The 24,809-nt window shown below is 38.5% G+C and overlaps 1 protein-coding gene across 2 annotated transcripts in view; it reads right to left on the reverse strand.

Moving 5' to 3' along the window:
• The window catches only part of AEBP2 (AE binding protein 2), a 72,466-nt gene that overhangs the window by 39,843 nt on the left and 7,814 nt on the right, over nucleotides 1-24,809 (reverse strand). For both annotated transcript variants that reach the window (XR_007135868.1, XM_047787452.1), the window contains exons 2-3: nucleotides 9,614-9,821; nucleotides 516-623 (exon numbers count right to left, since the gene is read on the reverse strand). Coding sequence is in view for 1 of the 2 variants with exons in the window: in XM_047787452.1 (XP_047643408.1) it covers nucleotides 516-623; nucleotides 9,614-9,821 (316 nt within the window). In the remaining variant the exon portion in view is untranslated. The remainder of the gene's footprint in view (nucleotides 1-515; nucleotides 624-9,613; nucleotides 9,822-24,809) is intronic.

Below are 24,809 nucleotides of genomic sequence, written 5' to 3' on the forward strand. Positions count from 1 at the left end.
AAAGGAATGAAATAACGGCATATTTAGCAATATGGATGGACCTAGAAATTATCATGCTAAATGAAGTTAGTGAAATTGAGAGACAAACATCATATGCTATCATTTACATGTGAAATCTAAAAAAAAGATACAATGAACTTATTTGCAGAACAGAAACAGACTCACAGACTTTTAAAAACTTATGGTTACCAAACAAGACAGGTTGGTGGGGGTGGGGGTGCAGTGGGGGTTTGGGATGGAAATATTGTAAAATTAGGTTGTGATGACAATTGTACAACTATAATAAAATTCATAGAATTTTTTAAAAATGTTTCGAACGGTCAAAGTATGCCCATTAAGATACATATACTGGCTTCACCCAAGGCATGTGAAAGTTCCCTGGCCAGGGATGAAACCCACACCACAGCAGTGACCCAGACCACTGCAGTGACAACACCAGGTCCTTAACCCACTGTGCCACAAGGGAAACTCCAACAAACTTATCAACTTTACTGAAAAAACTCACATATACTTACCTTAAAAGGTTTGTCTCCACTGTGTGTCAGCATATGCCTCTGTAACCAGCTCTGACTGGTTGATGGAGTGTTATATACTTTACAACCTTTCCATAAGCAAACAAACACCTGTTAAAAGAAAAACCATAATTATTATCATCACTTATTTCAACAAGGACTTTCATCCCTTGTAAATTCAAATAAACATGGTGCAAGTCTTCAATTGACAAAAAGAGACATTTAATGTATTAGCCAATCAAAATGCTTAATATTGTTAAACCTTCTAAACTTCCAACACGAGAGGCATAGTTTTAACCCTTACTCCTTAAAGCTGCTGTCCATTTCATCAAGGGAAGCAATACACCAACCCAAAAGTGCCATTCAGAAGGACATACACAATATTAACAATACATCATTAGGAACTAGAACCATGGACCATTATTTACATTTTTCTTTTTACTGCATGAAGGAACAAGCATGCATTAATTATAGATATCCAGGGGAAAAAAAAGGTATAAAGAAAGAAGAACAATAAATCAAAATAGTCAACTGGTAGATACTGACAGTTTCATCTTCAAAGAATGAGTATTACAGACAACTAATCTGACAAAGGAAGCAAGAATATACACTGGAGAAAAGACAGCCTCTTCAATAAATGGTGCTGGGAAAACTGGATGGCTAAATGTAAAAGAATGAAATTGGAACACTTCCTAACACCATACACAAAAATAAACTCAAACTGGATTAAAGACCTAAATATAAGACCACATACTATAAAACCCCTAGAGAAAAACACAGGCCAAACACTCTCCAACATAAACATCCACCTCCTAGAGAAATAACAAAAACAAAAATAAACAAGGGATGAATATTGTAACGCTTCTGCTCTTGATTTTCTATTTTCAACTGCATGCTAATACTACCTACTTTTATATTACTCTACCTATTAAAAATGATTCTTCATCCAATTACCTTGATGATGAGGAAAAGTATAATACAAAATGTTAAAATTAATATAGTTGCAAAAGCAATGGGCATGAACTACTTTATCACCGTAATAGATCTACATTCTTGGGTTCAGGCAACTGAGTACGACTGGGTTTGGAAAAAAACAATCCAACAACTAACAACACAATCTTTACCAGCTTCCTACTAGTGAGATATCAACTTTTTAACCGATTATATTTTTATCAAACTGGAACATCAAAAAATGCTCCCCAACATCAGTAGAAGAAACATGAATCTACTGTAATCATTATCTTGACAGAACCACCTAAAGGCTCTGTTCTTTTCTAAGGTCAGAACAATTAAAAAGAGAGCTGCACTTTGAAGAGTGTAATGTACTATATACAGAAAAGAATGAAAATACACAGAGAACTGAGGAAACAATCATTAAACAGTTGAGAATAAAAAAGTCTAGAAAAACAATCTAAAATAACAGATCAATTTTACTCAAATCCACTTTACAAGACAGCACTAACTACTGCTGTCTAGCATGGCTTCTTAAAGAATGTTATTGTACATCCTGATTCCACAATGGATTTGCTGGTTTCTTTTAGTTAAACAGACGTAACACTTCATAATATTTCCTCCTTGGTATTTAAAATTCCTGCCCCCGGTACATGTTTATAAAATAACTTCTGAAGCTCTCAGAATTAAAAGCTACTTTTAATTAATTAATTTATTTTTTGGCCATGCCCATGGCACACAGAAGTTCCCAGGCCAGGGATCAAACACACACCACAGGTGTAACCAAAGCCACAGCACTGACAACACAGGATCCTTAACTCACTGCAACACAAGGAAACTCCAAAAGCTACTTTTTAAATCAATCTAGACGATGAAAAAAAGTCTTTAAAGCTACACCTATATGCTGTGAAGATTAATTCAACATTTGACAATCACATGTAGATAATCAGTGCTATGTATCAATTTCCACTTGCCTATAATTACTCTCAAGAGTCTTAAATTTTTCAATCCAAGAAATAAATAGATTGGTCTAAAATGCTCTCACAAGTCATACAAGAAACAGGTATGCCTTTAAACAAGTTATTTGGGAACAAAATTAATATTATTTATGGAAAATAATCTAACAGTGAAAAATTCTAAGTCTTAAGTAATAATCCCTGTGCTGAGTTACTCTCAAAGAAACAATCAGATAAATACTCAAATACTGTCCATATCGGTATCAACCACCTCATTTGAGAAAAACAACCTGACTTCTAATTCTTTTTCCTATAAATAAACATGAATACGGAGGCAATGGCAAACCTTGTAATTCCATCAGAGAATGGCTTCAACTGTTGAGTGGGTAAGGTCTATTCTAGATGGAATAATGTCTAGTAACACTATTAGGGCAGCAAAACCTTCAGGTTCCAAGAAAAAACATAACCTTCAACCAAGTGAACTGTACAGGAAATTAAATACAAAGAGATCATGGAATTTCTCGTCATGGCGCAGGGGAAACGAGTCTGAGTAGGAACCATGAGGTCGCGGTTTCAATCCCAGGCCTCACTCAGTGGGTTAAGGATCTGGCGTTGTGGTGAGCTGTGGTGTAGGTCACAGATGCAGCTCAAATCCTGCGTTGCTATTGGCTGTGGTGTAGGCCAGCAGCTGTAGCTCTGATTCGACCCCAGCCTGGGAACCTCCATAAGCTGCAGGTGGGGCCCTAAAAAGCAAAAAAAATAAAAAATATGAAGTGTAAAGAGATAAAAAGTTAACTAGGTTTAGTTATTTTTCAGGTGAAATATTTGAAAAATACTTCAGAGGGGAAGAGCATTAAACATGCACAATAGTCCTGAAACACAAAATGAGCACTAAAAATCCACATCAAGCATTCATTAAAAAAAAAAAAAAAAAACCTGTTTTAATCTAAATTTCCTTTCCCAAATATATTAGGAAGACCCTTTGATAAAAGAGGTAGTCCAAAACTGAAAAAGGGTCTTTCTTCAAACCTGAGACTTTTTAGATACACATTATATAAGAAACATTCTGGACTCTATTTTCAGAAACTTCCTCATTATAAAAATTAAGGCTGAAAACCAAGCACCATAGGAATTCAACCCAAGTTATGAAAGGAATTATTCAAGAATAACATCTGAAAAAAAAAAGGAGTTCCCGTTGTGGTACAGCGGAAACGAATCCGACTAGAAACCATGAGGTTTCGGGTTCAATCCCTAGCCTTGCTCAGTGGGTTAAGGATCTGGTGTTTCCGTGAGCTGTGGTGTAGGCTGCAGACGTGGCTCAGATCCCACACTGTTGTGGCTGTGGTGTAGGCCTGCAGCTGTAGCTCTGATTCAACCCCTAGACCCCTAGCCTGGGAACCTCCATATGCCACAGGTATGGCCCTAAAAAGCAAAAAAAAAAAAAAAAAAGACCAGTCACAGGTCCGATATACCATCTTAAAGTGAATCAGGATCTAGTTATGTTAAATAGAATACTGAGGCACAGAGGTTCAAAGTAGTCTTTCATGATAAATGAGATTAGTTACATTAGATTCTATTAGATGCAACAAATACAACAAAAGTATAACCAGCCCTTTCATACTTCGAAGCTACGTAATCTTGAAAGAATCACTTAACTAAATCCCTCTTTCCTTTTACATCAAATAGATGATATGAGCACACACCTGATATAACTCCAAAACACAATGAGAATAGAATATAAGATGCTATTTTTCTCTCAGAAGGGCTAGTTAACACAGGGAGTTCCCATCGTGGCTCAGTGATTAACAAACCCAACTAGTATCCATGAGGATGCGGGTTCAACCCTGGCCTCGCTCAGCGGGTTAAGGATTCCAAGTTGCCATGAGCTGTCGTGTAGGTAGCAGACACAGCTCAGATTCTGAGTCACTGTGGCTCTGGCGCAGGCCGTCGGCTACAGCTCCCATTGGACCCCTAGCCAGGGAACATCCATATGCAGCGAGTTATGGCCCTAAAAAGATAAAAAACCAAAAAAAAAAAAGACTAGTTAACACAAAAACTGGGTGTAATATTAGACACTGAAGGTCCCTTCTCAAAAATAACTGCCACAAAATTTTTCTGCCAGACTTTACAAGAAAAAAATAGCAACTTCAGATTTATAATGCCCTAACTTAAAAGATATAGAGGTCTAAAATTTCAGGTTCAGGCTTTCTGTTGAGAACGCCTCTAGAAAACGTCACTTACTGTCAGAATAGGTCAGCTTTACTTTCAGGGATCTCCTCCAAAAGGCCCAAAATGAAGATGGATGGCACAAACCTAGGAACCAAGGGTAATCTTACTCTGGTCCATTTTTCTGAACCAGTGTATTTATCTGAATGTATGCATGGCCTGTATCTATGAGGGTTTGTGTGACAGTACAAGATAAAGACAAATGCACTTACACCTATCTGGTCACTAACATCTCACACGTGACGTGCAGAAATGAATCCATCAAAAATTTTTTTCTCTGCTTTTTAGGGCCATACCTGTGGCATATGGTAGTTCCCAGGCTAGGAGTCCAATTGGAGCTGCAGCTGCCAGCCTATGCCACAGCAAATCTGAGCTGAATCTGTGACCTACATACACCCTAACTCACGGCAACGCCAGATCCTTAACCTACTGAGCCGGGCCAGGGACTGAACCCGAATCCTCGTGGATACTAGTCAGGTTCGTTACCACTTAGCCATGACAGGAACTCTGAATCCACCGAAATTTTAAATACATTGTAAAACCCACTACAAAAATAATACAGTGCAACCTGACAAAGTCTAAGCATGCATCAGGAAAATCCAATTATTAGTAAACTAAAATCAGTTAAATATACTCTAAATATAGAGCCAGTAAGCAATATAATTTACATGCTCAAAGGGGCTACAAAAAAAGCCTACTTTTACTACAGGATTTCTTCTGCAATAAAATGACACAAAGATTTTATGTTAAATAAAAGTTATACAGGAGTTCCCGTCGTGGTGCAGTGGTTAACGAATCCGACTAGGAACCATGAGGTTGCGGGTTCGGTCCCTGGCCTTGCTCAGTGGGTTAACGATCCGGCGTTGCCGTGAGCTGTGGTGTAGGTTGCAGACGCGGCTCGGATCCTGCGTTGCTGTGGCTCTGGCGTAGGCTGGCGGCCACAGCTCCGATTAGACCCCCAGCCTGGGAACCTCCATATGCCCCGGGAGCAGCCCAAGAAATAGCAAAAAGACAAAAAAAAAAAAAAGTTATACAATCTAAAATCAGGAAGGGGTTGAATGGATGATCTCATGGTTCCTTTTAAGCTCTTAAGGGAAAATTAGCTCAGTTTTTTCACAAAATGTGAACATACATTAGAGAAACAACATATTTTCTGTATCTAATATTTTGTTTCAAATCAGTCTGCTCTTTCAAGATCTAAAATGAAGGCTATAATTCTGTATCTTATACTGTTTAGCCACATTAAATGTATTAACATTTTCAGAGTTCCCATTGTGGCGCAGAGGAAACAAATCTGACTAGGAACCACAAGGTTTCGGGTTCGATCCCTGGCCTTGCTCAGTGGGTTAAGGATCCAGGGTTACCGTGAGGTGTGTGTAGGTCACAGATGCAGCTCAGATCTGGCATTGCTGTGGCTCTGGTGTAGGCCAGCAGCAACAGCTCCGATTCGACCCCTAGCCTGGGAATCTCCATATGCCATGGGTGCTGTCTTCAAAAGACAAAAAAAAAAAAAAAAAATTAACATTTTCAAGTTCCTCTGTTAAAAGATATGTAATAAACAGAGGACAAAATATTCAATAAAACGCTCAAAATACAAGAATAAAATATTTCTCATGGGGGATGGGATGGATGGACTGGGGGTCCAGGACTGGCATAGGCACACTGAGGTATATGGAACGATTGGCCAATGGGGACCTAGTATATAGCACAGAAAACTCCATTCAGTATTCTGTGATAATCTATGTGGGAAAAGAATGAGACAGGATGAGTATGTGTATACATACGACTGGGTCACTTCATTGTACAGCAGAAATTATCACAGCCTTTTAAATTTACTATACTTCAGTAAAACAAAATTTATTTCTCACTTATTGCAAGTGATATGACCAATTTCATGTTATGTTCAGGAGATATCAGACTGGCAATCAAAACTCAAAATGACCTCCTACAATTAATTCCACCTCCTAGCTGCATTCCAATTTAACAATTGCATTCCAATTAACAATCTATAAATAACATTTTATATAACATAAAGGTAATTCCTTCAAGTCCTCAAATAATAATATCCTATCATTCCCAACCCACCCTTAAGATCTCCCTCTGGCCCTCTCCCCTCCAACACACCAAAGAACATAAACAAAAGTAAACTTAATAGGAGTTCCGGTCATGGCCCAGCAGAAATGAAACCAAATAGAAACTATGAGGTTGCAGGTTCAATCCCTGGCCTCGCTCAGTGGGTTAAGTATCTGGCATTGCCGTGAGCTGTGGTGTGGGTTGCAGACGCAGCTTGGATCCTGTGTTGCTGTGACAGTGGTGCAGGCCAGCAGCTGTAGCTCCAATTTGACCCCTGGCCTGGGACTCTCCATATGCCAAGGGTGCAGCCCTAAAAAGCAAAAAGAAAAAAAAAAGTAAACTTAATAAAATGGCATGTATCAAATCATGTCTGCATCAAGAAACATAAACAGACTTCTTTCTGGCAACTGTTTTTAAAGTGAAAAATAGTTAAGACAGAAAAAAACATTAACATTAAAAAACATTAACACTGAAATCCTAGAAGATGATGCTCCTCGCTTAAGACTTGCGTGTACACTGAGAGAACACAGGGGTTGAAATGTGATTAGTAAATAGCTCAGTCTAGGTTTTGAAATATAGTCATCCATGGAATGTCCCTAAGAATACAGTTCTATTCTACTTAACCAAAAAAAAGGTTAAATTTTCTTGCTTGATTTTATTTTTTGAATAGAAGAAAGTACTCACATGATTCTTTTTTTGAAAGGTACATTCATAAAACTGTGTTTAAATGGTTAAACTTTTAATATAGAATTAAGTATCCATCCACTTTGATAGATGAAAAGGTCAGGAAAACCTAACCTCCATTTGACTTCAGCCTCCACCTATAATTAAAGTCTATATGACAATGACAACATAAATAGCTTTAAGTAGGGTAAAGCTGCCTAGTTCTGTACATGTGGGCATAGTGATTACAGGATACATTCAGTAACTCCATTTTTTCTACAAATCTGTAAAAGGCTGAAAACATTCTCATAAGGCTTTGTGCCAACTCGACTTGTAGATCAAGACTTAGAAATGTGAACTCTCCTATATCTACTAAGAGATCACCTACGTAGCTTGGGATCCTATATGCAGTTGCTAAGTAAAGTGACTAAAAAGCATCCTGCCATGGCTCAAAAGACAACCTCAGTAACATATACCAAATGATACCAAACACTGGCTCACAAAAGGTAACTCTGTAATGACTAAAAAACAACTCCAAAAGTTCCCATTGTGGCTCTGCAGTAACAAACCCAAGTACCTATGAGTATCCTTGCTGGTTCAATTCCTGGCCTCACTCAGTGGGGTGAGGATCCAGCGTTGCCATGAGCTGCAGTGTAGGTCGCAGACATGGCTCAGATCTGGGATTGCTGTGGCAGACAACTATAGCTCCAATTCAACCCCAAGCCTGGGAACTTCCATGTGCCAAGGTTGAGGCCCTAAGAGGAAAAAAAAAAAAAAGAATCAACTCGGTTAAGACAGTTCCACTAGAGGGAGTCCCGTTGTGGCTCAGGGGATTAAGAATCTAACTAGTACCCATAGGGTTGTGGGTTCGATCCCTGGCCTCTCTTAGCAGGTTAAAAGATCCAGTGTTGCCGTGAGCTGTGGGTAGGTCACAGGCACAGCTCGGATGTGGCATTGCTGTGGCTGTGGTGCAGGCTGGCAGCTGCAGCTCCAACTGGACCCCTAGCCTGCTGTAGGTACAGCCATAGAAAATCAAAAAAAAAAAGAAAAGATAGTTCCACTAGAAATGTGATACATGTGATACATAAAAACAGTTACCAAAGTAGTTTAACCATTGAGCTGGGTCATGCAGCGAAAATATCATACGATGAGCACAGTTCGTCAATACACCCTCTAGTGTCTACCCAAACCCCATATATATTAAACCTACCAAGACGAATGTTTACCTATCAAGTTTAAGTCATCGAAAGATTGCTGACACATTGCAAAATATTGTGACAACGGCAAATATTTCTTTAAAATTTCAAATGCAACACCACTGGTTAAAATGTTAGGAGTGCTTATTACAGCTGCATGTTAAAAAAAAAAAAATCAGTAATAGAGTGTCTAAATATCAATACAACCTTGGAAACAATTACCCATTCACTTAAGCCAAGAATATTTTAGCCATTTTAGTATCATTTTTATCTCAATGATAGCATACTGATGACAATGTGTGGCCTAACAAATTATCTATTCTAACAACGCGACATTAATTTCTGGAAAGAGTACTAAGTATGGTTTACCATTCAAGACAAACCTAGATAAAGTTGCAAAAATTTGTAATATTATCAATTTTATAATATTTTGGTCCATTACACTGACTCACCTAATTTGCTTTAACTCTTTATTCATTATTCAATAAAAATTCTATGAACTGACAAAACTATTCTCGAAAGAATACAGGTCAATACTAAGCTACCTCTGACAAGACTTGGGAAAGATTACCACAAATAATGAGTGCAGACTGCTGTTTAACAGGACTGTATACACTAATCCTGGTGCCAATAGTTTCTCCAGTTAATTTCAGCATCAAGGATAATTTAAGACCACTCTAACAACAGAAACCCTAAACAGTGCCAATTTCTAAAGGTCCTCAACTTAAAACACCAGAACCTTGGAATGTATCTTATTTATTTACAATATTCCCACTGTATTTTAGAAAGTCTAATTTCTTCAAAGTAATGTAACTCCAAGCAAATTAAAATTCAACACATGATATGTTCTATTTAATTTGATTCCATCAAATATGTGGGAAGTAAACAAAACAAAAAAAAATACATTGGAAAAAATAAAGCCTATGTAAAAACAATCCCAAATTACTTCGGAAAAAAAAAAAAAAAAACCCTAACAATTATAAATTAATAAAACTAATGAAAACAGGGAGTGAAAAAAAGAAATGACAAAACCAACCCCTCCTCGCTGACCATCTACATGAATGGAACGGATGTGATCTGCCAGATCTGGACTAGAGTTGAAGCAAGCCTGGCACTGGTCCCAACAACAATTATAGGCAATATTTTTGCTTGAAGAAGTAGTGCTTCCTTGTCCATTCATCATTGCTGGAGTTGAACGCCCACTGGAAATTGTGCTGTCTACATCCATTATAGTACTGCTTATGCTACAAAAGAAGAAAAAAGGCTGTGTTATTCCTAAAAATTCACTAACATGAATATGATCTTATAAATACTCAATTAAGATAACCACTTGACAATCTGCCCATAAAGCATACTAACCATATTTTCCATTAGAAAACAACACTGCTTTACAATTATTTAGTTTCAATTATTCTCTGAAGCTAAACTTCAAATAAATATTATCTGCAATAAAGTGCAAATCAAGACAAAACAAAAACAAAAACAAAAAAAGCTAGCACCTCAAAACCAGATATGGGAATAATTTAAGCAACTTTCCACAGCCATGAAGTTCCCAAGACTATACCCTACAGAAAACAAACCCGACACACACAGACAAACACACAGACACACAGACACACACACAGCTTATCACATTTCATCCACAATTCTGAAAAGCATAATAAAGTAATAAAGTGACCATGATTCAAAATCAAAAGGTTATCTTTAGAGTTCTGCAAATCACTTTTTGAACTGAAATCTTTTCTTCTATTCACTAATCTGAGAACACAACTATCACATCCTACCTCTTTCCATCTCAAAGAAGTTGGGAAATTTTGCTGTATTTTCCCTTCTTAATAAAAAGGCAAAAGAGGAGTTCCCGTCGTGGCGCAGTGGTTAACGAATATGACTAGGAACCATGAGGTTGCGGGTTCGGTCCCTGCCCTTGCTCAGTGGGTTAACGATCCGGCGTTGCCGTGAGCTGCGGTGTAGGTTGCAGACGTGGCTCGGATCCCGAGTTGCTGTGGCTGTGGTGTAGGCCGGTGGCTACGGCTCCGATTCGACCCCTAGCCTGGGAACCTCCATATGCCATAGGAGCGGCCCAAGAAATAGAAAAAAAGACAAAAAAAAAGGCAAAAGAGAGAAAACTGAGTTCAATAAAAAGTTTCCCTGGTTTTCCCAAAGTCCAAATAAAAAGTATTTTCCTGGCACTCAAAAAAACTTTTAAACCTTTATGTACCAAAAAGACTGAAAAAGCCAATCAATCCCCTTTACTTTTTATATACTAAACAAAGTATTAGTAATTCTTCTTGTTTACTAAAAAATGACATTAGTAACAAAAGTAATTTAGTAATTTTGAAAGCTCAAAATTTCACATCATGGTAAAATATAACATCCTTTGCCTTCATTTTATAAGCAATTCACTTTATTTTCTTTTTTCAGTATCTTCTCAATAGAGAAATTACACAGAAGCAGTTTCAATCACAGAAGGACCAATAGTAAGAACGCTTCAGATTAAAGCCACCGAAAGCCATATATCTGCCTGCAAATTAAGTACCAGTAAATTATAAAAATATTAATTTTTTTTTGTCTTTTTGCCTTTTCTAAGGCCACTCCCGCAGCATATGGAGGTTCCCAGGCTAAGGGTCCAATCGGAGCTGTAGCCACTGGCCTACGCCATAGCCACAGCAACACAGGATCCAAGCCCCATCTGCAACCTACACCACAGCTCACGGCAACACCAGATCCTTAACCCACTGAGCAACACCAGGGACTGAACCCACAACCTCATGGTTCCTGGTCAGGTTCGTTAACCACTGAGCCTCAATGGGAACTCAAAAAATATTAATTTTTAATGCCTCCCTATCTCCAAGTTTTTAATATAAAAAATCTCAAAGACACAAAAATGTCAATCTAAATCTGAACTCATATATTAGAGAAGAAACTAGTGGTTAAGAATGGTAAGTGGAAAGTAGCAAGTGGTAGGATGGGGTATGGGCTTAAGAGGTACGAACTACGTATAAAATAAATAAGCTAGGTTAAACAAGGATGTACTGTACAACACAGGGAATGCTACCAATATTTTATAACTAGTAAGTGGAATATAACCTTTAAAATTTGTGTATCTTTATGTTGTACACCTGAAACTTATATAATATGGTACCATCAACTATACCTCAATATAAATAATTAACACTATCTTGTTTGCTGTAATTTTTTCCCTAATGATCTGAAAGTTGCAAACACGATGCTTCAACCACAGCATTTCAGAACATGCCTTCTAAAACTAAGAACATTCACCTAAAACTATCACAACCTTATTTGTTCACATCTAATAAACTGAATTTTTGACTTATTAAAAAGGCTTAATGATGATTTGTGTCTAACATTAAATACACCCATTATAAAAAGATAACAGAAATTTTTCATAGGATGTTTCAGGTACAAAAAATGTCTCAGATTTCCTTTTAAAGGATATTCATATATTTAAGTCTATCTGGTTATCTACCAGTCAATATAGAGATTCTAAATTTGAACTCTAAAACTTCATTCTGAAACTCTATAATCTCTAAAACACTCTCAAATGAGAATCAACTCTTGACTATCCAAAAATTTATTCATATAGTTTGTTTCTGCAGGAATAAACTAAAGATCTGGTGATTTCCTATGTGGAAATACAAATTACTATTTGAGCCCTAGAAATTTCAAGTTCCATGAGGTCCTTAACTGCAAAATGATTACCTATTTTCCTTATCACTTGCTTCATATATTTTAAAACATTTTAACTGTAAAGTTCATACTTTCGTAAATCATACTAATTATCTCTAAAGGCAAATAATAGAGAATATTAACAGTTTTAAACAAACAATCACACTCAATTTATACACAATCTCAGAAAAGACAAATCTCAATGACCTAACTGGGGTACAATCTCCAAGATAAAGTTAAAAAAAAAAAAAGCCATAAAAGCACAGGGTAGTCATGTTCCAATGTGCATACCTAAGTGGAGGGAGACAGAATTAGATAAGCTATCCTGCACAGGCAAACCTCCTGAAGGATATACAAAACACTGCCAAGGCAGGGTGGGTAAGGGAAGTAAGAAAGAAACTTTCACTGTAAATCCTCTTTAGTATCATTTTAGCCACATATCTGCACAGCTTTTATTTAAAAAGCCAAAATTAGCTGAAAATGAAACCAAATCAATTTTCTCTAAATTGAACAAAGGAAAGCAAAGTCAATGAGAGACTTGCCTTGTGATAAATCCTATTAACGACATGAGGAGTTGCCTTGTGGTGCAGCAGAAACGAACCCAACTAGTCCATGAGGATGTGGGTTCAATCCCTGGCCTCGCTCAGTGGGTTAAGGATCCAGTGTTGCCATGAGCTGTGGCGTAGCTCGCAGACGCAGCTCGGATTTGGTGGTGTTGCGGCTGTGACTTAAGTCAGTAGCTGCAGCTCTGATGCTACCCATAGGCTGGGAACTTCCCTATGCTGTGGGTGTGGCCCTAAAAAAAAAAAAAAAAAACCTACTGATACAGAGTCTACCTACATAGTACTTAGCATATTTTGCCTATTAACTTTACCAGAGAAGGTGAAAGGTGAGCCTTTCAAGTCCAAACAGCCGTGAACACTAAGCAACAGTACAACACTGTCTACATGCACTGTCATTCACTTGAAAAGCAGTACTTCATGTAGATACAGATCTTCATAAAAGGAGAGCATAATGCAGGTGTTAAAGCACATGAACTTTGTCTACCATTAGCAATAAGCTGCAAATGCAATGGCAGAGGGGCTGAGGGGCAGGTCCCCTGCCCTGGAAGACTCAAGAGAGACACTCCACAATTGGGCAGTATCCACAGCGCCTCCAACAGCCCAGCAGGGCAAACTGCAGTCCTGCTTCATGATCCCCTCTGTGCTCCTCCAACTTCTAGAGAATGTTCAATCCTAAACCTCCAGGCTCTCTTTTGGCCCCAGATTCATGATAGAATCATATATTCTCTTCAGTCCCAGGACTGATAAAGCAACAGTCCTGAGCAGGAAAGGACACGCGACAAGTTACAAGTAACTTCCAACTTTGACAGGACCAATTTCATAGAAAGCAGTGTCCTTCCTATAATAGTAGGATAACAAGATGATCAGAACTAAAAGGTGACACCCACCTGTCTAGGTTCAAGTACATATTAAAATCTTTCATTCGGTGAATTTTCCTTCCTAGTGAACACTTGATTATTCTGTAAAAAGTGAACAAAAGCAGCCTGGTATTTGGAAGAAAACGTAAGCCAGAGAAGGCACTCACTCTATTCAGAATTTCCATAATTTAAAGCAGTGTTTTTCAAACTAAAGTGTATATGAACACCTGAGATCTTATTAATTACAGATTCTGATTCAGTGGGTTTGGGATAGGACCTAAAAATCTAGATTTTTAACAGGGGCCTACTTGTGATGATGTTGCTCCCATTTTAAGCAGCAAGACTCTAAGAGTTCTTTCAATATTATTACCCAACTCTGACTAGACTACCTGAGGAACTGTGTCATACTGTAAAATAAGCTAAAGTGACTGTGTGCACACGCACACACACACACCATGACAACAGAAAATCGGTTAAGTTTTAAAAAAAAACAAGCCACATACACACACATTTATTAGAGATTCCAATGCAATATTTAGGGAAGAATATAAGACATTCTTACCGTAACGTTCCTTTTTTCCTCTTTTCCATGGGCCTTTTTAAGAAGCTGGCAGATCAGACCTCAACATTCAGAGTCACTAACTACATGGATTTTATGAAAATGGTTTCCTTTGGGAACTCAAGGGCTAACTCACACATACAAGAACAGCCTCTTCTTTGAGAACTCAAATTACTTCCAAACAAAACATCTGTTCTGTGGATGTGACCACAGCCAACAGGACTGTCAACATTGAGAAGATCAGCTTGCTAAATGACAAGATATAGGAGCAGAGGAAACAACACATGGATGCCATGTTATCACCACCAAGGAGAAGACCAGTTTTAATCTAACAGAGTAAGAAAAGTTCACTGACAACGGATTCAGATTCTGCACTGCAAATAATCTTTAAAAAAACTATCACTTGTCAAGTTTTGGCATATTATCAAATAGCCACACAATTACCTTAAAACACCTACTAAATACTCCTTCCTTTTCCAACCAAATATTCACATATGGCCAGATTTTCTTCATATGGCTCAATCAAATGAATGCAGACACTGCATCAGACTGAATGCAGAAGCAGATGAGAAATCCGTTGTTAAGCCAGACATTAAATATAAAACAATGGAGTTCCTATTATGGCACAGCAGAAACGAATCTGACTAGTATCCATGAGGATGCGGGTTCGATCCCTGGCCTCACTCAGTGGGTCATGGATCAGGCACTGCCGTGAGCTGATATAGAGGCCACAGATGCAGCTTGGATCCCACATTGTTATGGCTGTGGTGTAAGCCTATAGCAGCAGCTCTGATTCAACCCCTAGCCTGGGAACTTTCATATGCCTTGGGTACGGCCCTAAAAAGCAAAAAGTTAAAAAAAAAAAAAACCTTTCTGTTGGGAGTTCCCATTGTGGTTCAGTGGTAATGAATTCAACTAGTATCCATAAGGACATGAGTTCAATCTCTGGCCTTGCTCAGTGGGTTAAGGATCCAGCGTTGCCATGAGCTGTGGTGTAGATCGCAGATGCGGCTTGGATCTCAAATTGCTGTGACTGGCATAGGCCAATAGCTACAGCTCCGATTCAACCCCCTAGCCTGGGAACTCCCACATACCATGGGTGCAGCCCTAATAAGACAAAAACAAAAACAAACAAACAAACCAAAAAAAAAACTTTCTGTTGCATATAATTAGTTTTATTCTTAAATTAATGTTTTTAGGATTCACAGTTTTGACTTTTGATCCTATAATGGTGATAAATATAGCCTACATAAACAAAAGGTCTCTGGTTTCTTCAAAATGATCCTTAGGAGCAAAATGTTTGAGAACTGCTGATCCAGACTGTATCTAAAGCAAGCCTTAAAGGTCTCTCTGAAATAGACTGGAAAAAGGATGTTTCTAACTTGAAATATTTTGTTGTTGTGGCCACACCCATGGCATTCAGAAGCTCCAGGGCCAGGAGTTCCCGTCGTGGCGCAGTGGTTAACGAATGCGACTAGGAACCATGAGGTTTCGGGTTCGATCCCTGCCCTTGCTCAGTGGGTTAACGATCCGGCGTTGCCGTGAGCTGTGGTGTAGGTTGCAGACGCGGCTTGAATCCCGAGTTGCTGTGGCTCTGGCGTAGGCTGGCAGCTACAGCTCCGATTGGACCCCTAGCCTGGGAACCTCCATATGCCGCAGGAGCGGCCCAAGAAATGGCAAAAAGACCAAAAAAAGAAGCTCCAGGGCCAGGGATCAAACCCTCATGGATACTAGTCAGGTTTGTTACTGCTGAGCCACAATAAGGAACTCCATCTGGTCACTTTTATACATGAAGTAAAGACTATTAAGACTATTTAGTGGAGTTCCTGTCGTGGCACAGTGGTTAATGAATCTGACTAGAAACCATGAGGTTGCGGGTTCGATCCCTGGCCTTGCTCAGCGGGTTAGGGATCCGGCATTGCCACGAGGAACATTTTACAGGATCAAGCAGTATAAATTTGGTTTAACTTTGTAATTAATAATAAATTTTGGATTGAAGTAAGTATACCTGTAGTTTCAAATTGTAGGTAAACATAACCACCACACACAGAGGATTCCTTATCTAATAATATAATAGGGTAAGCTATCATTTGGTTAAAAGGTGATATTCCTTTCATCTATAATAAAACTGCCACTTACTAACAGATTACTCAAAGTCCCACACCTCTAATCAAAATTATTAAAAGTTAAAATTCAAAACAATATAAAACATTTAAAACAATCCTATATTTTTGGAAAGTCTGAAGTTGTATGCTTGATATTACACAACATTAAGAATGAAACTCTTGGGAGTTCCTTGGTGCCCTAGTGTTTAAGGATCAGCATTGTCACTGCTGTGGCATGGGTTACTACTGTGACTCAGGTTTGATCCCTCGCCACCATGCTGTGGGCGTAGCAAAAAAAAAAAAAAAAAAAGTTAAAATATTTTAATTAAAAATTTTTTTAAAAAGAATGAAACCTTTTGCTTCAGTTATCCATACCATTCCTCACCTCCTTTTGTTAAGAGATTATAATTTGCACCCTATTCCTTACTCAAAGCATTGACAAAGAGATTAAAAGCTAAAACTGGGAGTTGCCGTCGTGGCGCAGTGGTTAGTGAATCCGACTAGGAACCATGAGGTTGCGGGTTTGGTCCCTGCCCTTGCTCAGTGGGTTAACGATCCAGCGTTGCCATGAGCTGTGGTGTAGGTTGCAGACGAGGCTCGGATCCCACGTTGCTGTGGCTGTGGTGTAGGCCGGTGTCTACAGCTCCGATTCAACCCCTAGCCTGGGAACCTCCATATGCCGCAAGAGCGGCCCAAGAAATAGCAGCAACAACAACAAAAAAAAAGACAAAAGACAATAAAAAAAAAAGCTAAAACTGAAAAAGTTAAAACAAACAGGTACTTCAAGGAACCTATGAACCACCTGTTACATTTTATGACTTTATCCTAAAGAAAAAGGGGATTCCGTAACTTACTATATTAAAATTTGTATAAAAAAAGGCACTGTTTTTAAATCTGACTTCCCATTCTTTACTGCAACTTTGTGAGTGTTTGCTATAGGCCCAACATTGTTCTATGGGCTTTTGTCAGACTGTATTTTTCAAAGATGGCCACACATACATCTTCCCACATCCTCTTCTTACAAAGTGCCATCAAAGGGGTGGGGTGGGAGGGGTCTATACTATCTCCACTTGATCTGAGTAGGCCTGAAACTCTTGCAGAAGTGACTGCCAGACTTCCACGGCTACGTCATTAAAGGCAATACAGCTTCAGCCTGGCTCCCTCTTGGGACACACAGCTTTGGAGACCTGAACCACTGCTCCGTAAAGAAATCTGGCTCCGCTGAGGCCACTATGTTAAAGAGATTCTTTGAAGAAAGTACACAGAGCCAGAAGCCCCAGCTGTTTGAGTCTTCTCAGCCCAGGCACCACACACATGACAGACTGGCTAGTGAGAGAGCTTTCTGGTGACTGCAATCCCCACCCCAGACTTTATGTTGCTCAAAAATGACACCAAGCAGAGCAGGGATGATCTAAATGCATCAAGCCCAACTCAAATCATAGATTTGCAAGCAAAATAATGTTTTAAACTACTAAATGCTGGAGTTGGCTGTCGTGCAGCCATAGCAACTGGAACAATGCTTGATGTGTGTTAACTCATGGAATGCTTACAACAACCAAAGTAATTACGAATTATTTACTAATACTCAAGTATTAGTATCCTCATCTTACAAATACTAAGAGGGAGTGAGCAGATAAAAGACTGAAACACAAAAATTATGTGACCTTGCCCAAAGTCACACATGTACAAAACACTAATGCCAAACAATTTTTCTGCCACATTTACACAAAGGAAAAGTGAGTAAATTATGGAATTAGGAAATACTCAAATGCTGTCTGAATTAAACATCAAGATAAACTAATCCTCAGTTTCAACTGCTGTGTCTTCAAAGAAGACAAGAAGTTGTTTCTTTGCTTCTGTACATCTATAGCACACTTAGACAAAAGATAGTATTTACACATACTTTGACTCATCTGGACAGACGGTTTTACTCACAAGATGAACTATTAAATCTGATTTCTACAAGTCAATTAGCCTCATTTTAAAAAATCCAAGGTCAGTCATAGAAAACACTATTGTCAGGTAGAACTTGTCCCAAATTTAGAACTTAGGCCAATGAAACAGATATGAGCCTAACAATGTCAACATAAAATCCAACTCCAAAATATTAATTCCAGGGATGAGGCTGTCACTTTATTTTCTATATTATTTTTTGGCCACACCTGTGGCATGCAGAAGTTCCCAGGCCAGGGCTCGTACCTGAGTCAAGGAGTGTCAACACCGAATCCTTAATTTTGAGGCTACCAGGGAACGCCACTTTACTTTTTATTTATCAAAGAACAGTTATGAAACTGATCTGATTAAGGAATTTAGACCACCACATTTGATTTCTATAAGGCGAACTGGTTTTGCCTCCCAAACTGCTATGGTATTAGAGGGTTTCAGACCTTTAAACTCAAACAATTCAGGGAAAAAAAAGTAAAGGTAAGTGCCTCACTTTTTATATGTGCTATATACACTCAAGTAAAATTCCCTAAGGTCTTTCCTACTTATCTAATGTGGAAGAAATTCTCCTTTCACTTATAAACTGGTGGATTTGTACTATGAATCACCTATAAACCTATTATTTACAGTAAACACCGAAACTGAGCTAGTGTACACAAGTAAATGCTCACATAGTCAAATCTTCAGTGACAAATTTAAGTAGCCTTTTTAAGGCAAGTAAAATATATGGCTTTGTCACAATGAGATAACCATAAAAATTAATTGGTGGCACACTAAAAATCATTAGCCAACACCAAGATATTATTACTATTATTACTGTAATTACAAGCTATTATCACTATAATTTTAAAAGCTAAAATGGATTTTTCTAATCAAGAAAAAGACTACTCTCTATACCCACAATTATTTTTCAGAATAAAAACAAAAGATTTTTCCCCAAGACCCAGCAGTATTCACTAAATTGGCCAAATGGGACTTTATGCAACAATGATGAAATACAGTTCATGGAAAACAAGTAGGTTACATTCTTATATCAACACTATGCATTTTGCACATTATTTTAAATTTGTTTCTCATCTCTAGTCTATTGCCATTTGAAATTACTCTACCCCCTTTTCCATCCAGCTTAAGAGATCAGCAAACAATTATCTTCAAAAAAGAGTATAATACTAAATACATTCTAGTTCAATAAAATTACACTGTAAGGAGTTCTCTTTTACCTTAAAAAATTTCCAGAAAAATGTTTATACACAAAAATGGTATGTAATAAAATCTGCTATGAAAAACAATACCCACTTTATTTAGAAGCAATCACATATCCATTATTTTAAAGTTAGTTAAATCAAAAATAATTTTATTAGTTGATTTCAGTATACACATATCTGACAAGCATGACTACAGTAGCATTCAACACCTCAAAAGACAAGTGTGAATGACTGCCAACAGGAATTGAAATCACTAAGAAGTCTACTGCTTGGAGTTCCCGTCATGGCACAGAGGAAACAAATCCAACTAGGAACCATGAGGTTGCAGGTTCCATCCCCGACCTTACTCAGTGGGTTAAGGATCCGGCGTTGCCGTGAGCTGTGGTATAGGTAGCAGACATGGCTAGGATCTGGTGTTGCTGTGGCTGTGGCATAGGCTGGCAGCTACAGCTCCATAGACCCCTAGCCTGGGAACATCCATATGACACTGGTGCGGTCCTAAAATGACAAAGACGGGGAGGGGGGGGGATTTTACTGTTGAGGTTCCCATTGTGGCACAGCAGAAACGAATCCCACTAGTATCCATGAGGATGCAGGTTCGAACCCCAGCCTTGCTCAGTGGGTTAAGCATCTGGCGTTGCCATGAGCTGTGGTGTGGGCCGCAGACATGGCTTAGATCCTGTGTTGTTGTTGCTGTTGCAGCTACAGCTCCAATTCAAACCCTAGACTGGGAACCTCTACATGCTGAGGGTGCGGCCATAAAAAGCAAAAAAAAAAAAAAAAACGAAAATTTTATAATTTAGAAATAACTAGTAAGTGTATTTACTAAGAAATAGTAGTAGTCTTCTAAAATTTGTGTTTTCCTCTTAAGTTGGTAACACTTCATCTTTCTAGAAACCCAAATTTAAGGAAAAAAAAAAAACAGGAATTAAAGTGTAAAATGTCCAGAACTCCTGGTGGCTTAGCAGTTAAGCATCTTGCACTGTCACTGCAGTGGCCTGGGTTCAATGCCCACCCTGATAACAGGTCGAAGATGTGGCTTGATCTGGCATGGCTGTGGCATGTGTTGGCAGCTATAGCTCAGACTCAACCCCTAGCCTGGGAACTTCCACATGCCTCAGCTGCAGCCCTAAAAAGCCAAAAAAAAAAAAAAAAAAAAGTCAGGAGACACACTCTATTCCTCTAAAAACTGAATAACTACAATACATAGAAAAAATTGACATATATTTCATAGTCTTATGAGGAATCTAAGTTACAAAGTCTAGCTATATATAATTACAAATAAGAATAAAGTCCAGAAGTTTAAATGAACTCAAGCACATAAGTTATTCTTTGCAAAAGAGACAGGTTGAAAATTAAAACAGCCACTAACATCTATTTTAATTAAACTTCCCTGGTCACCGTTGTTACTACAATCACATAGGCAGATTCAGTATAGTAGCTAAGACCACATCTAGAGCCAGGACTGCCTGCATTCTCCAGGAACTGTGTCACTTGGGACAAGATATAATCTGTATGCTTCCTCATCTCATTGGTTATGAGGATGCAATGAACTTCATCAAATTCTTTTAGTAAGTTCAAGAGTCCCAGATTCTTAAACAAACTAGACACTCAATAGTGGTTTTCTTTGAAAATAGTATATATATACATTTTTTTCTTGGGAAAAGAAAATGAAATTGGGGAATGAATACTACTTTTTTAAATTATTCAAACAATCACAACCTTTTTTCAACTATTGTCTCCACTTATGCTATTAAAAAGAACTTGGGGGAGTTCCCGTTGTGACTCAGCAAGTTAAGAACCCAACTAGTACCCATAAGAATGTGGGTTCGGGAGTTCCCGTCAGTGGTTAATGAATCCGACTAGGAACCACGAGGTTGCAGGTTCGATCCCTGGCCTTGCTCAGCGGGTTAAGGATCCCGCGTTGCTGTGAGCTGTGGTGTAGGTTACAGACGCAGCTCGGATCCCGCGTTGCTGTGGCCCTGCTGTAGGCCAGTGGCTACAGCTCCGATTTGACCCCTAGCCTGGGAACCTCCATATGCCAAGAGTGGCCCTAGAAAAGGCAAAAAGACAAAAAAAAAAAAAAAAGAATGTGGCTTCTTTGATCCCTGGCCTCACTTGGTGGGTTAAGGATCTGGCATGGCCAAGAGAGGCAATGTAAGTCACAGATGAAGCTCAGGGATAATCCAGCAGCTGCAGCTCAGATTCGACCCCTAGCCTGGGAACCTCCATATGCTGCAGGTAGAGCCTAAAAAAAGAAAAAGAAAAACTGAGGGGGAAGATAAAAAACAAGAATGATTCTCCTTGTTTCAGGCAGTCACACTAATGACAGTGACAAAGAAGAAACATGGATCAGATATATCCACATTCAGCTGAATTCAACCAATTACTGAGTTAAGGGAGTTAAGTACAGTTCTGGTAAGCACTGGAAGTATAAAGATAAATAGGACCTTATTTTATTCATTTATCTTATTTCTTTTTTTATTTTTAAAGATTTTTATTTTTTCTATTGTAGTTGATTTACAATGTTCTGTCAATTTCTGCTACACAGCACAAAGTGACCCAGTCATACATATATATACACACATATATACATTCTTTTTCTCACATTATCCTCCGTCATGTTCCATCACAAATTCTAGATATAGTTCCCCTGTGCTATACAGCAGGACCTCATTGCTTATCCACTCCAAATGCAACAGTTTGCATCTACTAACCCCAAACTCCCAACTCCTTCCCCCTCCCCCAATAGGACCTGATTTTAATCTTAAAAATGTTACAGCCCAGGAGTTCCTGTCGTGGCTCAGTGGAAATGAATCTGACTAGTATCCATGAGGACGCAGGTTCGATCCTTGACCTCACTCAGTGGGTTAAGGATCTGGCATTGCCGTGAGCTGTGGTGTAGGTCACAGATGTGGCTTGGATCTGGCGTTGCTGTGGTTGTGGTGTAGGCCAGCAGCTACAGCTGCAATTCAACCCCCTAGCCTGGGAACCTCCATATACTGCAGGTGCAGCCCTAAAAAGACAAAACAAACAAACAAAAATATTACAGCCCAGAGAAGACAAAGACAAATGGATATTTCAATACAACATCATAAATATGAATTAGAACCATTGTAATTTTTTTTTAACCCAGAAGAAAATCTACCTAAAGTATCTTTAAGATATTGGATACAGAAAACCATATCTGCAATATTCTGTGTGTGTGTGTAGGATATATGTAGAATAGGTTCCTATTCTCAGGGAGCACACATTCCAGCAAGAGAGATGCACAATAAATCATCACTTAAGTTGTGATAAGAGCAATGTAGAAATGAAGTGCTAGCAATATGTCTAACAAAGAATCAGGAATAGTGTGCCTGAGAAAATGTTCAAGGTAAGATCTGAACGTGACTAGGAGTTACAAAGACAGAAGTTAGGGAGAGGCAAATGAATCTGATTTGCAATATTCATATATATGGCATCATTCATTTTATATATATATATAAATACACATATATATACACACACATATATATACACACATATATATACACACACATATATATACACACACACATATATATATCTCCTGACTTCCATTTAAAGCACTTGCCAAATCTATAGCAGAACTATCACATTTGAGCTCCGAATTACTTTATATTGTTTAGTCCAAAACCCTCACTTTAAAGAAAATGAATCAACCTGAAGTTCAGAGAAATGAAACAATTTGCCAAATTTCCTGCAGGCAGTATCTAGTAAAGCCAGCACTACAAAACTGATTTACTTATTCTCACTGGAGTACTCTTTCCACATTTCTACACATGAGAAATAGGAGGATAAATGACACTATGAATTAATTACAGCCCTAGGCCCCTTACATATTCCTCCGCCCCACTTAATCATAACACTAAGATATTTCTATTTTAAAGGTAAAGAAACAACTTGTGAGAACTAAAACACCAAGTTTTTCTGCCTTAAAGCTTTGAGCTCTTTCACTACCCAATGTTCCTTGATTTGTTTTTGTGATAGATGTGTCCATAAAAATATGGTAAGCTGTTGTTCTATTAAATCAAGAAATAAACTCTTTACTCCAAAAGTCTAACAATATTTTCCTTGCAGATCACTCAGGAAATTAGTTTTTCTTTCCTTTGATTCAGTTTGCCAAGCATGACTTTCTCCCAAACTTCCACCATAGCTCAAGCCGCTTCATTTCACACCTGTATTATTCCTTCTACCTAATTGGTCTCCTAGCTCCTAAGAGTTCCTTCTCTACCTTTGCCACATGTGATTAATTTTCCTGTAACACACACGTTTCATCATCCATTCAAAATATATTTTAAAATACCTAAAATAAGTGTTAAGCACCATGCTAGGTACTGCAAGTAGAGCAATGATCAAAACAGACATGTTTCCAATATTATTCTCAGGAGTACATACTCTAGCAAGAGAGATGAACAGTGAATCTTCACTCAAGTTGTGATAAGGGCAATGTAGAACTTGACGTGCTAGCAATGTGTCTACAAAGAATCAGGGATAGTTTTCCTGAGAAAATGTTCGAGGTAAGACCTAAACGTGACTAGGCATTACAAAGACAGAGGTTGGGGAGAGACAAAAGAATCTTATTCACAAACCTACAGAAAGATAGGCACATTTGTGTTGGCATGAAAGGTCACATTTTAGCCACTAATTCTTATTTCCCAGTTCCAATGTGGACCCTCTAATCTAAGCAGGGAGTCTCATGAATATGCTAGGCTCTTTCCTTCCAATGTTTTATTTAGGCTTTCTAGAAATTTCTCTTCATCACTTTACTAACCCTAAAATCCAGTGCCCCTCTCCCATCAAAACTTCAGTCATCAACTACAATACTCTATTTTAATTTTAATGTAGTGTATCACAAAAAATTTACAGGAAAACTAGAAAATAGTGGAATCATCTTTTTAGTCTTCTTTTTAAAGACTGAATACCTGGGGCAGCATCATCGCATTGCTTTTTTTTTTTTTTTGGCTTTTTGCTATTTCTTTGGGCCACTCCCTCGGCATATGGAGGTTCCCAGGCCAGGGGTCGAATCGGAGCTGTAGCCACTGGCCTACGACAGAGCCCCAGCAACGCAGGATCCAAGCCGCGTCTGCAACCTACACCACAGCTCACGGCAACGCTGGATCATTAACCCGCTGAGCAAGGGCAGGGAACGAACCCGCAACCTCATGGTTCCTAGTCGGATTCGTTAACCACTGCACCACGACGGGAACTTCCGCATTGCTTTCTTATCACTAAAGAGGGTACGATGCTCAAAAACTGATTTTATAAATATCCAAACATCCACCTGATCC

This window comes from Phacochoerus africanus, chromosome 7, assembly GCF_016906955.1.
Source record: "Phacochoerus africanus isolate WHEZ1 chromosome 7, ROS_Pafr_v1, whole genome shotgun sequence".
NCBI classification, from domain to species: domain Eukaryota; kingdom Metazoa; phylum Chordata; class Mammalia; order Artiodactyla; family Suidae; genus Phacochoerus; species Phacochoerus africanus.